Here is a 17,872-nt window from a genome sequence, read left to right on the forward strand (position 1 = left end):
ATAGGTTTAAGAAAAATATTTTGAACTATAGTTTTTTTAAAAATAAATAAATAAATAAAATATATGTCTTGTTAAAACTATTATGAGGTAGATTTTTATTTGTGAACTCTGTAAATAAAAAACATGTTATTTTAGGTTATATAAAATTAAGGTTTGAAATATAATTATTAATTTTATTATAAAATATTTTACGAGAAATAAACACAATTTTTTATTGAAAAAACAAATTTTCAAAATTAAATATAGGAAAATCTGGAAATTATTTTTCTATAAAATATTTTATGGCAAAACAAACCGATCCAGAGAGACTTGGGCATCATTTAGAATTGTTTCGAACAACGTTTCATGAATTTTTTTTTTTTTTAAAAAAGAGGGTGTCGCAATCTACATGGCATGTGACAGTTTGCATACATGGATCATACACTAATCACGTTGCAGTAGCGTGTCTTATTTACTCTTACCTCACTGTCGAACATGAGAGGAACCCATTAACGCTTCAGCAGAGGTTGGTGCGAAAGTCTTGTACTCCATGCATGTTGCTTAGTATTTTAATACAGAGTATGTTTTAAAAATATTTTTTTATTTTTAATATCAACTCATTAAATTATTAAAAAACAATAAAATAATATTTTTTTAATGTTTTTTCTAGTCAAACATATTTTAAAACATACCAAAAAATACACTAAAAATACAGCACACAATACCACAACTAGCTGTATAGACCTAGCTGCAGATTGCGTGCCTTCTGTAGCTATAACTCTATATATCCTAAATTTTTTATAACTTAAAATTACTTTCTAAATTCAACCATGTTGTGTGATGAGTGTGTTAGAAGAAGGGCTATGGTCAAAGTGCCTCTTTGACACAACCCGGGGGCTGTGGCAACTAGTTCTTGATTCAAATCCCTTCGTGACCTTTAAGTCAGGAAAACGTGTGCTACTTGGTAAATACATAAAAATATAGAATTTCAAGTTCCAGTGAGGCCATTATCAGCTTTTCAAATAAATAAATTGGGAAATTATGATCAACAGAGTTAACGTAGAGTTCTTACGCCGCAAGGTTGTCGTAACACGCCGTACCTAGGTTGTTATTTGAGGAATACCTCGCTGTTGAAAGGCAGCAGTTATTGTGTAACCAGACTACTCAACTTCATCATTACTCAGCTTGTGTTCTTCTAGCACACTGCCCAAGGAACAGAATAGAAGCAGTCGACATTCTTACAGTAGAACACTCAAGGAAAAAGGCTTAGATTTCCACAACTGTATAATATCTACGATATTCATTTGAATAGCCTGTCCTGATAAACCATTTACTCAACCCTTTGATATCGTTTTGCTTGTGCTTCCAACTTTAAAAAAAATAAAAAATTATGATCATATAGCTAAATTTCAAATTCATCCATGGCATATATCGATTTAGAAATAGATATTGAGAGAATCGAATAATTAACTACCAAACTATGTGACCAAAATTTTGTGTAAGCCAACAAATGTTTGTGGTTGTTCCATTATCATGAAATGCCGCGAAAAAAAATCAGCTTGAGCTGGCCGACTCACTTTCTGGTATATTTTGTTCAGCACTAAGGTCGCTGGACATGGCGGAAGGTATCCTGTGACGTTTCAAAATTCTGGAAGTTGCTACTTTTGCAGACTGATAATTCAACGCAATTACCCTATCATCATCTAAATCGAACCTCAAGCTCTCTGAACTACAGTCCCTGACAAGTTGGCACAGGTGCTTCAAATTGTCGATTTCTACTCCATTGACTTTCTTAACCTGCCCATCAACAGTGTTGTTATTTGTCAGCAGACACTTTTGTGCGCATAAATAACCATTGCATGTATACAAATTTAATATATATATATATATATATATATATATAAACACTATCCAGTTAAGTCCTAACAAAAACAGGACCCTAGGGAAGAGACAGCCCTACACTTCAGCATTTTTGCATGAAGCGACTGCTCTTAATGAACCTGCACCATTGTGGTTGCAAGCCCAAGGCTTTTACCATTGCACCAAGCAATGGCCCCTACAGAATATAATTAATGATCCATAAAAAACAGTTGTTTTACACTGAAAGCATATTTGTAGCTAAATTGGAAATATGATGGCACCTGTAGTTCTGCAAGACGCTCATACCCTGCATTTATATCGTCCATGAGCACCTGAGCCAGAAAAGTGCTTGTCAGTAAGAATGCACTAAGTTCAATGCATAGTATATCTTAGCTTTACTTTGCATTGCAGTCTCATAACCAAAGCAATTTCCACCAAGCAGGAAGGGAAAATAGATAATGGCCAAGTTAAATATGTTTGTCAGCTAGCTTTGCAATCTTAAGAGGGATATTGAGACAAAGGTACTAATGAGGTCAATACAGACTGATCAGCGGTTGTATCCTTCTAAATTAAACCTTCTATTAAGATAATGACCTTTTCAATTCACTTCTAAGTTTTGTCACATACAACAGATTAGAACTTGTCTTTAAAGCTTGCTTGAAGATCAGAAAATTAATCCAAATCTATCCAAAAACATAAGTTTCTTCAAGATACAACCCAAACAGACCCCATAGCAGCTTTTCTAACAAAATTTGCAATTCTTTCCATGGGAGAATTTGCAAGTCAATGTAAAAGGTAGCTACAAAGTAATGGTGACAGCCATCTACAGACATCTTTTTTACACACAAGTTTTCAACACTTCTCTAGCTTGCAATTCGATTCACAGGAAGTAACTTCAGTTGTGAGCTCCCTTTTGCATTTATCGGTTTGAGACTTGGGTTTTGTGTTTTCTAACATCCAATAACCCCATAAATCATGGAAGTCAGAAAATTCTTGCTAAATGAGAAGATTGTCCCCTCAAAGCTACCAAATTGTGCTTGGTAGTAAGAAGCAGCAATGCTCCCAAATTTCTCTCGGTACCAAAAAAGAAAAAAACAAAGAAACAAAGAAAAAGCGCAAGCATGCCTGAGAAAGAATGATAAGTTGTTGGTCAGCCTTTTTTGGCAGCTCCTTCAATGCACGTTCACATAATCGACGAGGTGATGTATTATACCATTCTTCTCCATACTCGTGAAGGTATGGTTGTGTTAGTGGAACAAAGACCAGACCAGCAAAAATGTAATAACTAGGAAGCTTATCAAATTGATGAACAGGAACTAGGGGCTGCAACTGCAAAATCAGAAAAATTCAGAGATTAATCATGCTAGAAGCACGATCCAAAAAATACAGAAAAAGAACATATTCTTCAATAATCAAGAATTCATGACAGGAATAACTACAGTTTTATTCGATTACTTGTATGACCAAGCAATGGGAAATGCCATATTATTTGCAGGATCCACAAGTAAAAGAGCTAACCAAAAGTCTCCAGTAGCAGACAAGAAATTAAAAGTTTTCATCATTGAGGTGGTAAAGTTCTAGAAGTCACGTTCCTCGGGTCTATTCATCAGTGGTGGATATGGCTTCCAGATGCCTATCCCTGGATTGATTATCATCCTAATCCAATCCATTCCAAACAAACAGGTCGTAAATGTAAGAATTTTTGAAGAAATCACTGATTCTCTATGTAATTATGAATAAATTATTGAAATAATGCAATGGCACACAAGCAAGTGCACATGTTAATACAAGAAACATGCATGTTACACAATTACGAAATTGTTGCTTAAGCATAGAAGTGTATCTTATATATGCCAGCTCAAGGGGCCCTTGCTATTCTAAAGATGAATCTGTGAAAAAAGAAATTGTTCACTACAAAAAATAATGAGAAAATAGAATTACGACTTACAGGTCTAAGGGTGATACTGAATTCATGCTCTTCACCACCCCTCAAAAGTCTAACTGAAGCTGTTTCATTGGGTTTCTTCATAGACACTAAGTGATCAAAAGTTATCCGCTCTCTGTTTCGGAAAGGCACTGCAGAGCATGAAAATCAAATTGCAAATTAAGAACACAATGGCAAGTAACATGTATCAAAAAGAGCACCACGAGCAAAAAAATGGAGCAGCAGAGTAAGAAAAGGGAAAATTAAACAATCTTTGAAGCATTCTGATAACTGACACTAAGGCCATGGTATTTGAAGACCATATTACTCGGAAATGATGCTACCCCATTGAAAGCTTTAGTTACCCTCGCTATTGAGAATCCAAAAGGGTGAGTGAAATAATGCACAGGCCATTTGAACCTTTAGTAGCCATATCAATATATCACATAAACCATCATAAGTCAGTTAAATGACTAGACTAAGTCATACGAACCACATACTATCCAGAACTTTTACCTTAGAAGTAACGGTATGTTACTGAAACAGTCTGTAACTTTCCTTGCTTAAAAAAATGATAAAGGAAATTTACTTGAACTTTTGGACACGAATCACAAGCATGATATATTTATCAGTTATTATCTAACGATCTCAGTAAAGTACAAACACTCACCCCAATTAAAGTTATCAGGCTACATGGGTTGGGTGTCTTTCAAGTGTCGCGTTCTGTGTGGCTCTAGCACAGATCTAAGAGGGTGGGTGCTCAAAATATATTGTTTAGCCATCTGCTAACCTGAATTTTTGGCCCACAGTAAACTAACAAATATCTGAACATCATATGTTAAACGTGGCTATCAATCTATTAAATATGAGTGAGTAAAATAACCTATAATAGCTTTAGCTTCATGGACAAGACATTTCACAATCTACAGAACACTTACAGCTGGAGACTGTAAGGTTAAACCAATAATCACAGTTAGCTTTTGCCAAAATTAAACCAACTTGGGGATAACTCCATCTATTCATCAATGTGGTCACCTCATCTTTTGAAACGTTTAAAGAAGAGAAGATGAAATCAAAAAAATCCTTGATGAAGCTAATAGTGACCTATTACAAAAAGGGTCTAGGGTGAACCAGATATGATTGTAGTTTAAGTAATGCTGAATAACTGAACAAGTAATAACCATGACTACCTGTTCCATCGTTAGCTATAGGCACTCCATCAAAGGCAAGGATAATATCATCTTTTTTTAGGACTCTATGTGCATCTGACAGCGGATTAATCTTGCTCACAAGTACCCCTGTCATTTCAGGGCACATACCAAAGTGCTTTCTCAGTTGAACATTTTCAGTTGGTTGGCATGATAGGCCCATAGAGCAGAATCCAACATATTTTCCACTTTCTTCCACGCCATTTATAAAATGCTTGATTACAGGAACAGGAATTATATAGCTGAAAATACAAAAGAAGAAAAGAGTTAGCTGAAAATAGTATTTATATGATTGAAAGAAAAAATGAAGAGTGGAAGTAATGCTACTACAATTAGTAGCCTTGTCCCCTATCAACACGAAGGAATGTGTTATCTCTAGAATTTCCCAAGTGAGGAACATAGCATCAAGTTAGATATAAAACTTCATCACCTATCATTAAAGTAATTCAGAAAGCATGAAAATTTTTTATGATTTATCATCCAAAGCAAAGAAATAGTGAATAGAACTCACCCAATATTTTCAGCACCTGATAGGTTCTGGAAAGCCACACCGGCAACTTTATTTCCCATTATTGCTGGACCACCGCTATTCCCAGGATTTATGGCAGCGTCAATCTGTATTGCCATTAACTGGGATGCTCCGTGTACATATTGTGTTGGTTCAACTCTGGAGACAACACCTTTGGTAACAGATATGTTGTCCCCACCTGCAGCCAAGGAAGGAGATCATGATGTGTGAAACTAACAGGTCACCTTACAGTCAGACCAAGTGCCAGCATTCTGCATATCACTACGGAAAATATCTAGAGGTTTGTAAACATATGTTTTGTGTGTGGAGTGACAGGTGCTAGATAACTATCCTATCAAGGAGTTTTTTCTGTGGGCATGATCAAATCCTCGCATAAATTAAACAGCTTAAGCATGACTGTATAGCAGCCACTGGCTCAAATAGTTCATTGTGATTCCAGCGGAAGGATTCTGAATCTTCAAAGATTGAAGGTTTGTGTACTGAAAAAATATGAAGTGAGTTAAGTGTTCAAGTGAGGAAACCAAGCAACTTTTAGAATATAGAGAATAGAGGAGGGGTTTAAAAAAGGCAGTTGCAAATTAAAGTAGTGAAGCGTTATATTGTTACCTTGAGGATACCCGACGACTGCAACAGCTTCCTGCAGAAATGGGATGTCTCCTAGCTCCAAGAAATTCATACCCTTCCAGAATTCTTCATTTTCAACAACTAGAATAGCTAAATCACATTCATGACCAACAGCTTGAACTTCAGCTCTGTATTTGGTGGGAGACCCGTGCTTTCTTACGAGTACAAATGTATGATCAGCCACCACATGAGCATTTGTAAGAATTTTTTTTCCAGTAATAACAAATCCTACAAGAGAAAAATGAGGAATAAAAGAAATGTGATTGGGTGGTCAAAGAGAAACTTCCTATAACATTTGATTATGAAAATAAAGCTGTTTTTATCAGCTTCCAAGTTCTACCATGAATGTTTCATGGTTTATTATGAGAATTGCTGATTCGAAATCAAATGGCCATACTCAAAGCTAAAAAAATTTAGTGACGTTAAGAATAACCATCAATCCTAACCACATGAGAGAAATTATATTCAAAGGATCATATTAATCTTGATGCCAAAGCACAGCTTATATCTCCAAATTAGAGCAGTGTCGACAAGAGATTACGGTTCATATTTGAAATGAAAAGAATTGGGCTAATCAGGGATTCTGTGGATTTGGCGAATAAGAATAGTCATTTATATGCAAGTTTGTTTGCTACAAATAGAAAGAAGAATTAAGACCTCAAGTACAAAAGGAGAGAAAGCAAAACCTTAAAAACAACACTCCTAGTTTGTAATTTTTTTCAAATGTGCTATAGACCTTTTAAGGGAAAATCACAGGAAAGAATCAAACTTGGTAAATATACTATGCTGCTGTCTTAGAAATGGAAAATGGCTAGCTTCTTCCTGAGCACACCCAACAAAATTTACAACTCTAAGAACTTCCATTTTCTCAAAAGAGAAAACTCTCGCAACAAATACACAATGAACAAAACATTTTGTTACTTCGAAGAAGAACCCATCAGCAAGTACTGTAAATTCATCCATATGACTGCTAAATGAGCATAATGGAACTATACTAGAGTCTACTATGGTTCTTCAATTAGATAGAAGAGAAAGGGCCAGAATTAAATACCAGAACCCATGGTTTCACGCTGTGACTTATTTTGCCATGGAAGGAAGTAATTGGGGCTACTTGAAACAGTAAAAATCTTGACAACTGAATCTAATGCAAGCTCTATAGCAGAATATGCATCACTCAGGTTTGGTTGTGATGCCTCCTCCAAATGATTGTTAGCTGTTGCTGCTGAGGCTGATGTTATTGCTGCGGTTGATGCTGCTGCTGTTGTAGAATATAATGAAAAGTTATTGAAAAGGAAAGGAATGGCTCTGGGTTGTGTTGTTTTCGAATATTTTGCTAAATTTGATGATACAAGTGGGGAAATGTATCTTTCTCTGAGCAACAAGTTACGGTTTCTGACAACAGAGGCGGCGGTGCAAGAAGAAGAGGAGCATAGCTTCCTCACTGCACGACCTGATGAAGACAACATGGTACCTGCTTGCCACTTTACCGGGCAGCTGCTATTACTGCCTCTGCAACAAGTTTTGTCCCTGTAAAGAGAAGGGAGAACGGGGAGGTACAAGGTTGTCGTAATAGGTTTTTTTCCCTCGAGTTCCAAAACTGGTGATGGTTTCAGGCCCAGTGATGTTCGAAAATTGGCGGTGGTTTCAGGCCCGTTAACCTTAAGAAGATTATTAACTTACGTACAGAACTCTTCGGTTTGAGCCCATTTTCTGAAACAAGCCAGCTAATGATAATGGGTTTATTTTGAGCCTGAGCAAATATGAGCCAGGCCTGCTCTCCTGCGTGGTTACATCCATTTTTCTCCGGGAGCATTACGAAACGGAGGCCATTGAGCTTATTTTCTTTAAAATAACAACTCCGAAGACTTCCAGCATCCGTGCCCCTTCTAAAACTCTAAGAACTCGGATTGTAAAAGATAATATTTTTTTATTTTTTAAAATTATTTCTAACTTTAATATAATAAAAAGATTTAAAAACATGTAAAAAATTAATTTCAAAACAAATTTTAAAAAAGTCATAAAATACAGAATCCACGCACGCAGCAACAAACAACCGTTGAATCACCTGAACTGGGTCCAGAAAAACTCAAACTTGGGTGTAATTATATTGTAAAACCCTAGTTTGTCAACTCACAATTTTGTAATATATATATATATATATATATATATATATATATATATATATATATATATATATATATATATATATATAATGGTGGCCATTGAACCAAAAAAGGATATCCGTGTGGGGCCAAGTAATTGCTGGAAAATAATGAGGATCAATGGAACCATTTTACCCAAATAATACCGATTTTCATCATGGAGAGGAGGCTTTGTCAATATATTTCTTTTTTTTTAATGGAGATTATAGGTGATAAAGTATGGAGTCTCCCAGAGGACTAGCTAGATCCTGCTTATATTCAGAACGATGGAGCATATCTTAGAAGACAAAAAGGGTAAGGTTCTACGAATTAAAACAAGATCCTCATTTTTATCTCTGCTCTATACACGTTGCATCTCGTGAAACACGGTGTATTATGGATTTTTCAAAAAGCAGGTCCTATTATATATATATTTATATATATATATATATATATATGAAAATAAATTAAAGGATCAATATTTATGTTTCTGTCTGCGTTGAGAATTCAGTGTGCTCTTGGAAAATCTAGTAGTAGTTTTGCATCGTGATGTGAGGATCGCGTACGTGGATGATCATAGCACCGGGTCCAGCTCTTTGCTGTGTTCGTCCGCTATAGGGTTTTTACCCTTTTATTAATACATTTTGGCTTCTTACAGATCTTGATAATTATAATTATGATATATTTATTAATATGTCCTTGTATTGTACTTATTTTTCTTATCTATAGTCTCCAGCTGGATAATTTATAATGTTATGATACCAGTCCGATTAATTATTTATTTTTGCAACATTAAAAAAAATATTCTAACAATGTTTTTTTATTTAAATAAACTATGTAGAAACTAATCCAATACAGCTTTCAAGTACAAGTGCAACTTAAAAAATTTTAAAAAAAATTAACTAAAAGAAATTTAATACAACAACTTTTTTATAAAATATTTAGAAAATAACATATTGGATTCATCTATATTAACTCTGATTAATATATAAAATATATAATATAAATTATAAAATTATGATAATTCCTCCAATATAGATTTCATTGTACTATTTTCAGTAGATTTCTTCTTGATCATGGTCCTTCTATGAAATTGCATGTAAAGTAGTGAATATTCTTCACAGTTTGCACAATATCCCATTACCCTTGGTGCAGGGCCTGTAATGCTTGGTTTCGAATTGCTATCCCTCTCTGTTTTTTTTTTCTTTCTTTCTTTCTCAATTAAGCAAGATTAAATCTCCTCTGGGTACGATAAACGATAGTACTATCATGTAGGCCAAACTCACACATATATGTGTTCTTTGTCTTTTTGTTACAGTTTTTTTTAAGGTTAAAGTTTTTTTTTTTAATGTTAAAGATATCTAGCTAGAGACGAATATGTTTTTTCTGTCTAAATGCTAATTCGAATTAAGTCTTGAATTAAAAAAATATCTAGAAATGGAGAAAATATATTTATATATCCGCTAAAATATATATAACCGAAGTTATTTTGTTAATTATACTGATTTCTTTGATATCAGTGCAAGGATAGATCTCACGGACACTAGTGATGGTTAGATGCATAAACTATCCAGTTTCATTTGTTTTTCCTTAATTAAATCGATCGCTAGGGATGCACTGAAGGGGGGGAAGCTTGTCCGCATGGATATTTGGCAAAGGAAAAAATTGAAACACCGAAAACATACAGAGAGATGATAGAAACGGAGCAATGGAAGCATTTAATTATGATTTTCGCTCGGAGAGAGAGAGAGATGGTCGGTAGCAGGGCGGGTGGGTAGGGGAGGACAGATGCTCAACCTGAAAGGCTATATATTTAATAAAAACTCTCAAAAAGTATCTTGACAAAAATAAAGAAAAAGATGGTACTAGATACTAGTAGTGTACAGAGAGATTAAAGGAGGAAAGGTCATGTCAAAACAACACAACATGCTCCAAATCTCTGAAAGGAGTCTGAGTAGGGAGGAAGGGAGAGAGCAGCAGAGGAGTAATAATAACAAGAACAAACAAACACACCCTCGCTCGCGCTCTGATCAATCACTCACTCATTGCCCTCTCTCCCCTCCCCCTATTTCTATCTCTTTCTCTTTTTCTCTCTAATTCACTCACTCACTCATTGCCTGTGTTTGCTTTCTCTCCGTCTCCTTAGCCTCTGCTTCTGGGGGGACTTTCCCCTTCTCCCTCGCTGATACCACCTCCCATACACCACTCTCTCTCTCTAGCTAAGTGCAAGACTCACTCTCTCTGTACTACTCTCTCCTTTTCTTTGATCAGTAGTACTCTCCCCCTACACCTCAGCCGCGCCTACTCATCATCATCTTTATATGCTTATTCTTTGCCATTTGTTTCCGGCTAAGAAATAGAGAAGATATAAAGATCCCAAAAACGAAGAGAAACTTGCATGAACCAGCAGCCCGGTATCCTTTATTATAATTAGTCTCGTATCGTATCACATCATACTCCCAGCAGGCACAATAAGGAGAGAGGAGGCGTTCTTCTTTCATTTTTGATCGACTTTCAACAACCAAGGTAAGACTCTTTGAAAACACAATAGTAATAACGAGGAGAAGAAAATATAAAAAAGTCTGGGTGTAAGAAGCTTAAAAAGCTTTGAAAGGCCATCTCTTTTGTTGTTCTTTTCTCTTCCTATATGACAGGAAAAGATCATCGTCCTCTCCATCTATATATCAGCAATAATGGTGGTAAAATGTTAGGAAAGAAAAAGGATAGGTTTGACTGAAGAAACCGAGGCCACGCACCCACAAGCAGTACTTGTACTATGCTCCTTTACATTGCCTATCATGTCATAAGCATCGTTTTCTCGATCCATATTTCTTAAAAACAATTCTGTGAATTGAACTCCCTAGACAAAAAAGAATAGGATTAAGGAGATTCTTCATCCCAAGATCTCGCACACAGTTGGAGACAGAGCATTCTTTTTAAAGCTTATTCTTCCCCTTTATACCTTCATCTTTCCTTTTCATCAAATCTCTTTGCATTTTTTTTTAATGATTCATTCCCTCTACCTAGCTAGATAGCTGATTTTTATATAAGATATTGTATTATAATATATGGTGATATGGGTTCATCCCAAGATATTTCCATATCTCTCTCTACCTTAAAAAGTCTCGTTCATCTTTAGAAGGAAAATGAAGAAGCAAAGTAGTTAATTGCTAGTATATGATAGTAAGCTATGAAATGCAAGCGAGATCTACTCCCCAAAACTTTCTTTCGAAAAGAGTGAAACCCAAAAACTTTACTACACGAGATCCAATCCACAAAACTCTACTCCTGAAATCAACCTCTCCTCTCTTTTTTTCTTTTTTTTTCCTTTCCCACCTGCCCCCTTCCTCCATAAACCCCTACAAGCTCCCCTTAAACATCATCCCCTTCTTCTTGTCTTTCTGTGCAGTTGTCTTTGCTGGTGCTACTTAGGGTTTCTGGACAGCACAAGAGGAATAAATTTATAGACATATCTATAAATAGATAAGTAGACTCAGGAGAAGAGAAGAGAGAGAGAGAGGAGACACATGTGTATTATTTGGTAGCCGTAATTCTCTAAACTAGAAGATTCCATCAGTTGCTTAATTTCTGCTGGTAGACACATTTTGATTCCTCAATAAGAAGAGTAAAACCAGTAATTATAGGGGACAGATCCTGAAAAGGGTAACCTTTCCAATTTCTAAAGTTCTATATGCAGAAACTCTTCTCCCAGCACATTTATTTGAAGTTGTCAGCTTGCCATTTCTTGTGTTCTTCTTACTTTTTTTGTTTCCTTAAATTTCATTTCTTTACTTTTTTGAGATCCCATCTTCTAGGTAAGTCAGCCCCAAACCCTAATATCAGGCATCGCAGCCGCATCCCCACTTGTGCCTGCAGCTTTAAGATTGTTTTAATTTGTATTTCATCCTCTAACAATTCATTTCTTTTTTTAATTTTGTTAACCTTAATTGGGTTGTATTTTGTGCTTCACCTAGCTAGCTAGATACTAGGCTTGTTATTGATTTTCCCTTTATGATCTCTTTTATGTCAAAATTAAGGACAAGCTCCTCAAATTTCTCTTGTTAAGTCGAAGTTGTGGTTAGCTGATTATTGCTACCTCAAGCCGCACGTACGTTATGGTATTTAATATAGCTTTTTGTTCACACAGAAAATCGACATCTTTATTCTTCATTTATTTTTTCATTTTATTTATGCAATATTAGATTTTTATTAATTTGATGGTGTTTTTTTTTCTCGGTTTTTCATTGCATTTCAGAGGAGAAGGTGGAAATGGCTTCTTCATCAAATTCTCCATGTGCAGCCTGCAAATTTCTGCGGCGCAAATGTCAACCTGAATGCGTATTTGCCCCTTACTTCCCACCTGACCAGCCACAAAAATTTTCCAATGTCCATAAAGTTTTCGGGGCAAGCAATGTCACAAAACTTCTCAACGAATTGCACCCTTCTCAGCGTGAAGATGCTGTCAATTCCTTGGCCTACGAGGCCGACATGCGTCTCCGTGACCCGGTTTATGGCTGTGTTGGGGTCATTTCACTCCTTCAGCACCAACTTCGCCAGCTGCAGATGGATCTTAGCTGTGCAAAATCTGAACTCTCCAAATATCAGAACTTGGGCATCAATGGCCATGCTGGATCACTAATTGCGGCCGCAGCCGCTGCAGCTACAGCCACGGCAACAACGCATCACCACCACCACCACCCACAAAATCTGGGGATTAATTTGATTGGAGCTGGAGGGGGAGGATCTAGGGATCACCACTACCACCACCAGTTTTTTTCTAGGGATCAGCAACAGATGATGAGGAGCTTTGACTCGGGGAATAACTATGACGCAAGCCTTCTTGCTATGAATGTCTCTGCAAGTATTGGGCAACTTAGTCAGTTCCAGCAACCAAGAGCCGCTACTGGAGATGACCGCCGCACCATCGACCCCTCTTAGGGTTTCTCTTCCACAGGTCAAAACGTTCATTTGCCTTCGTCTATGCATCTATTACTATTTTTATATATATATATCAAAATACTTGTTGTTAAACAGCAGTGGCAACAATAACAAAAACGAACACAAGATAATGAAGAAGCTAAAATATCACAGGGCTTTTGAAGATCAGATTCGAGAAACTAGGGTTCGGAATTTAAAAACAAATCAGAAAACTTTTCAGAAATTGATGTGTGTTTATCTTTTTAGGTTGACGTGGAAATTTTATTCAGCTGCAAGTTTTGAAAAGAAAAAACGTGTCACCTTTTAATATGTTGAAAGAGGGTTTCTCGATCTTTAGATTGTGCTGGTTCATTAATTAGAGGTTTCTATATTTTTCTAATCCTCTTATATAGGATTTCATATTATTATTATTATTATTATTATTATAAGAAAGGACAATTCTACCAAGACTAGGGATTATTTACCTGGGTCGCGGTAATTGGTAAAACATTTTAACTTTTTACGTGGAAAGGATTCTTCCACATGTAACAGAAGAAACGTGTTTATTTATTTAATCTTTTTTTCCCTCAGTTTGTATAGTAAAAAGAGCATGATGATTCGAACCGGGTTCTTATCGAAACATTGATTCACAGTAGCACACACTTTCCTCGGTTGACCAAAGTGTCTACCAAGCATCCTCCTTCCCACAGAGAAGAAATAGCTGTCAAATAATGTTTGCTTCAAGAACACTGTTTTTTGCCCACAGTATATATATATATATATATATATATATATATAGACTTGCTCGGTAGGACCTTCATCAAATGCAAACGATTGTGTGAGCCAGTAAACTATCATCTCATGGATTTCGAGTTTCACACACACACACACAATCATTCCATAGAACGAATTAAAATGTCAGCAAATGAAACGTTTTGCTAACAAAAAGTCTACATCAAGCTTTCTTATTCATATTCTTCTTGTCTTTTGGCTTGACATGCAGGGCTCCACATTGAAGGGACTCACTCTTGATCATCATCATCATAAAGAAAAACAACTAGAAAGTGATGGGAAATTCTATCTCGAACGAATTGATACCCCTTTTTTATAGAAATTTTTGCTACTCGTGTCTAAGTTTATATATAAATGTGTCCCTCTCTCCTAGTTCAAACTTTCTTGTCATTTTGTTATTGGCCCTTGAAAGCAAGATATATTTGCTTGCCATGCCAAAAATGTACTTACTTAGCTCTTCCAGTCTCACAGCAGCTAGCACCATTAATTTGCGGGGTTTTGTTTCTTACAACGTGCCATGGCTGGCAGGCATGCATGGCCTAGTTTTTGTTTCTATCCTTTGAACCTTTTCTATTTAAACAGAGGCAGCCATATTATATATTTGTAGTTTTAATCATGTTTTTTTTCCCTCTTTCTTCCTTTGCTCTACCATTTGATGCTTCTATCAGAAATTATTATTTGTACATTGTTGCATTAAATGATGGCTCCTCAATTTCAACTATTCAGAATCCCATGTGAAGCTTGTTAATTACCTCCCTCTGGTGCTTGAGATGATAGCGACTTTAAAAACTTGCTCTAAAGACTTGATATAAATTATCTTTGATGAGAAAACCTTGATTTCACTCTGAAATGATATTTAGTCTGCATAATTCTAGTGGCGGGCACATGATTTAATTGTTAATTGTACTTTTTGTGTAAAGAGGATTATTTTTTCCTCCTCGTAAATTTCCAACGTACAACAGCGGAGATATACATTCTATCCTTTTTTTTTTAAAAAAAAAAAGAAATTGTCAAAATTTTATTGTTATATGGCTTAAAGTGAATAATAGAATATATATTTGCTGAAAAGGAAAGAAACAATTGACCTGATTTGAAAAGAAAGGTCGTTTTTTTCCTATTTAGTTTATGGTTTGTAGGGTTGTGTGTGTGTGGATGTGAAGAGCTCTCTCTCTCTCTCTCTCTCTCTCTCTCTCTCTCTCTCTGTTGAAATTTAAGAGGTCGTGATAGATTTTTTTTGTTGAAGCAACATGTGTGAAATACTTATGATAAATTTAAGAGTTAGTATGATATTTTCATATGAGAGTTTTTTTTAGTGTAATTGGATTTTGGATAGCGAGGCACTTGCATGCGTGCTTGATTAGTGGTTGCAATCTTCAAACTTCTTACAGTGAAGTTCTTATGGCCTAGCATTTGCCGAACCATGTCCCATATTTTGTGTCCCTTTTATTTTATGTTATTGCTTAATTTACAATGAACCTCAGGTTCAAGATTGATTGCAGGTTCGTGCAAATAATTGAACATGGATCTGAAGTTTGAGATTGATAGATTTGAGCATACTCAGTAACTTTTGGTTTGTGTCAAGTGAAGAATGAAGGTGCGCACTATTCTGACACAACAAGGATCGCAAAAGGCATTGTTGGTTATGGAGAAGATGCATTTAGAGATAGCAAATGATCAAAAGAAAGATACGAGTGAAAGAAACTTAACACTTATACATTTTTATTTATCTGATGGGGATCTATACGGGGTCGCAGTGGAAAGATTGTTGCTAGATCATCACTCTAGTTTGAAACTTTACAGAAATAATTCAATTTAAAAAGTTAAACTGTTAGGTGAGGTTCTAAATTATAATTTATATTAATTTTTAATATATATTCTCAATTGAAAGCTTTATGAATTTAAAATTTACAGATATTTATATTATGTTGTACTTAATTTTATCAAATAAATAAAGATGATAGGATTTAAACTTGTAATCGCTTGGTTATTGAGCCTCTGATAACATGTCAAAGAATCATTTCAACCTAAAAACTTAAATTCATATTATTTTTTAACATGACAATGACAAGAATACCTCAACAACAAGTAATGTTTGAAGCATCGTTTGTTTATTCTACGAGTGGAAGAAGGTACATCAAATTAAAATGACTCGATACAGGTATGGAACACGATGACAAGTCTGTAATACAGTGAAAATAATGCATGGTGATGTTAATTAGACATGTGCTGAAACTTGAAGGGGATTAAATTTTATTTAGGCGACTTGATTCGCGTGGTTATAGATGGAGTTAATTAGTCATGATGCTTCGATGGCTATGAGAGAAAAATTGATGCTTAATAATTAATAAAAGTTGATGAAAAATGAAGTGCAAGATGGTGCGCGCAATGAAGAGATCTTTAGTTGAATATAAAAAGGCAATCTTTAATTAGTTGAGAGAGTTGATTGAGCTTTGATGATTAGTGACAATCAAGATTTTTATACGAAGAGATCTGCAAGTACAAGAAAAAGAAGAAGTGAACTTCACAGAAATAATTAGTTCGGAGTATAAAATGATTAAGTGTCCTAATTTAAGCTAAGACAGGGATTTGTTAAAATATATAAAATAGGGTTTGAAGTACAACAATTGTCCTAATTTGAGAAGGAAGGTAAACCTTGTACTAATCAATTTTGGTTTGTAGTAACCAAATTAAATCCTAGGCGTGTGCTGGAATTCAAGGGGTCATGGAGATTTTATTTTTATTTAAGCAGCAACCATGTAATTAATATTTGTGTAGGCCATGAAAAAAAGAATCGGTATGGTATTTTCTTGCAAGATATATATATATATATATATATATATATATATATATATGGAGCGATATTCTTCTATGATAAATGTCGTGCAAAACTCTCACAAATACCTCACCATATATATATATATATATATCCAAGGCAAGCTAGGTAGCCGCGGAACCTTGAGATACAAGATCTTCGGATGGGATGGAACGGAAATTGAAGGGGTACTAGAGGTGTGTTAGGCAAAACACAATATTATCTCCATATCTATCTATGTACACACAGCAAGAGAGCTGTACGTACCATTACATGAGTGTGTGAGAGAGAGACATGGTAAAATGCTTGAGCTTATTTAGTTAAGAAGCTATGGTGACTGTTAAGCAAAAGGCATTTCTCAGAAAAAACAGAAGACAACTGAGTAAGACAAGAAGGACAGTACTGTAAGAGAGGGTGGGTGTGACAAATAAAGAGAGACCCCCAAGAAAAACCCTCTCTCTCTCCATCTCTATCTCTCTGTATGCCAGAAGCATGAAAGGCCGTTGCAGAGGAAACGTCAATGTAGAAAAAGGAGTCATTTATTACACGTATATACTGCAATACAAGAACCCAAAATCCAAAGCAAAGCAGGGATCGTCAAGCACGGAATAGATGGCAATTCAAGAGAAATAACGCAGAATTAAAGAAGGCATGCATACATATGCAAGCTGCCCTGCTTTTAACCATTTTAATAATCAAATCAACTGTGTGATTCTCAAGAAAAGATGTAGTCAAAAAACAATATATTGTTTGCATGGCAATGATGACGTACTTTTGCAATGATGACTTCCCTTTAAATGCTTCCCCAGTCCCCCCTCCCCCTCTCTCTCTCTCATATTCAACACAGCAACTACTGACGCATGCATATGGGTGTGGATCCTACCCATGATGTACATGCATGATGCGCATGGAGGGGCCGCGCCATGAGCATGACTTCTTGTCTAGACATCAATATTTGGGTTTTTTTAAGAAAAAAATTATCAAAATAAATTTAAAATACGGGAGAATGATACCGTTTAAAAAATTTTGATGAAATGATATAATTTAATTTTATCATGCTTTTAAAATACAATTTTCTTTAAATAT

General features: G+C 35.5%; 2 protein-coding genes across 2 annotated transcripts; one reads left to right on the plus strand and one right to left on the minus strand.

The window, feature by feature from the left end:
* Positions 1-1,382: 1,382 nt before the first annotated feature.
* On the minus strand, positions 1,383-7,718 carry LOC133704539 (protease Do-like 10, mitochondrial). The gene is made up of 8 exons (XM_062129388.1): positions 7,176-7,718; positions 6,107-6,352; positions 5,483-5,678; positions 4,954-5,213; positions 3,788-3,915; positions 2,965-3,168; positions 2,121-2,171; positions 1,383-1,776 (listed from the first exon to the last, which is right to left on the minus strand). The coding sequence occupies exons 1-8, from the start codon at positions 7,588-7,590 to the stop codon at positions 1,534-1,536; spliced, it is 1,743 nt and encodes a 580-aa protein (XP_061985372.1). The 5' UTR covers positions 7,591-7,718; the 3' UTR covers positions 1,383-1,533.
* Positions 7,719-10,123: 2,405 nt separating this feature from the next.
* On the plus strand, positions 10,124-14,590 carry LOC133704090 (protein ASYMMETRIC LEAVES 2-like). The gene is made up of 3 exons (XM_062128832.1): positions 10,124-10,791; positions 12,521-13,219; positions 14,186-14,590. Exon 2 carries the CDS (start codon positions 12,535-12,537, stop codon positions 13,201-13,203), a length of 669 nt encoding a protein of 222 aa, XP_061984816.1. The 5' UTR covers positions 10,124-10,791; positions 12,521-12,534; the 3' UTR covers positions 13,204-13,219; positions 14,186-14,590.
* The last annotated feature ends 3,282 nt before the right edge of the window (positions 14,591-17,872 follow it).

Source organism: Populus nigra, chromosome 10, assembly GCF_951802175.1.
Source record: "Populus nigra chromosome 10, ddPopNigr1.1, whole genome shotgun sequence".
Taxonomy (NCBI): domain Eukaryota; kingdom Viridiplantae; phylum Streptophyta; class Magnoliopsida; order Malpighiales; family Salicaceae; genus Populus; species Populus nigra.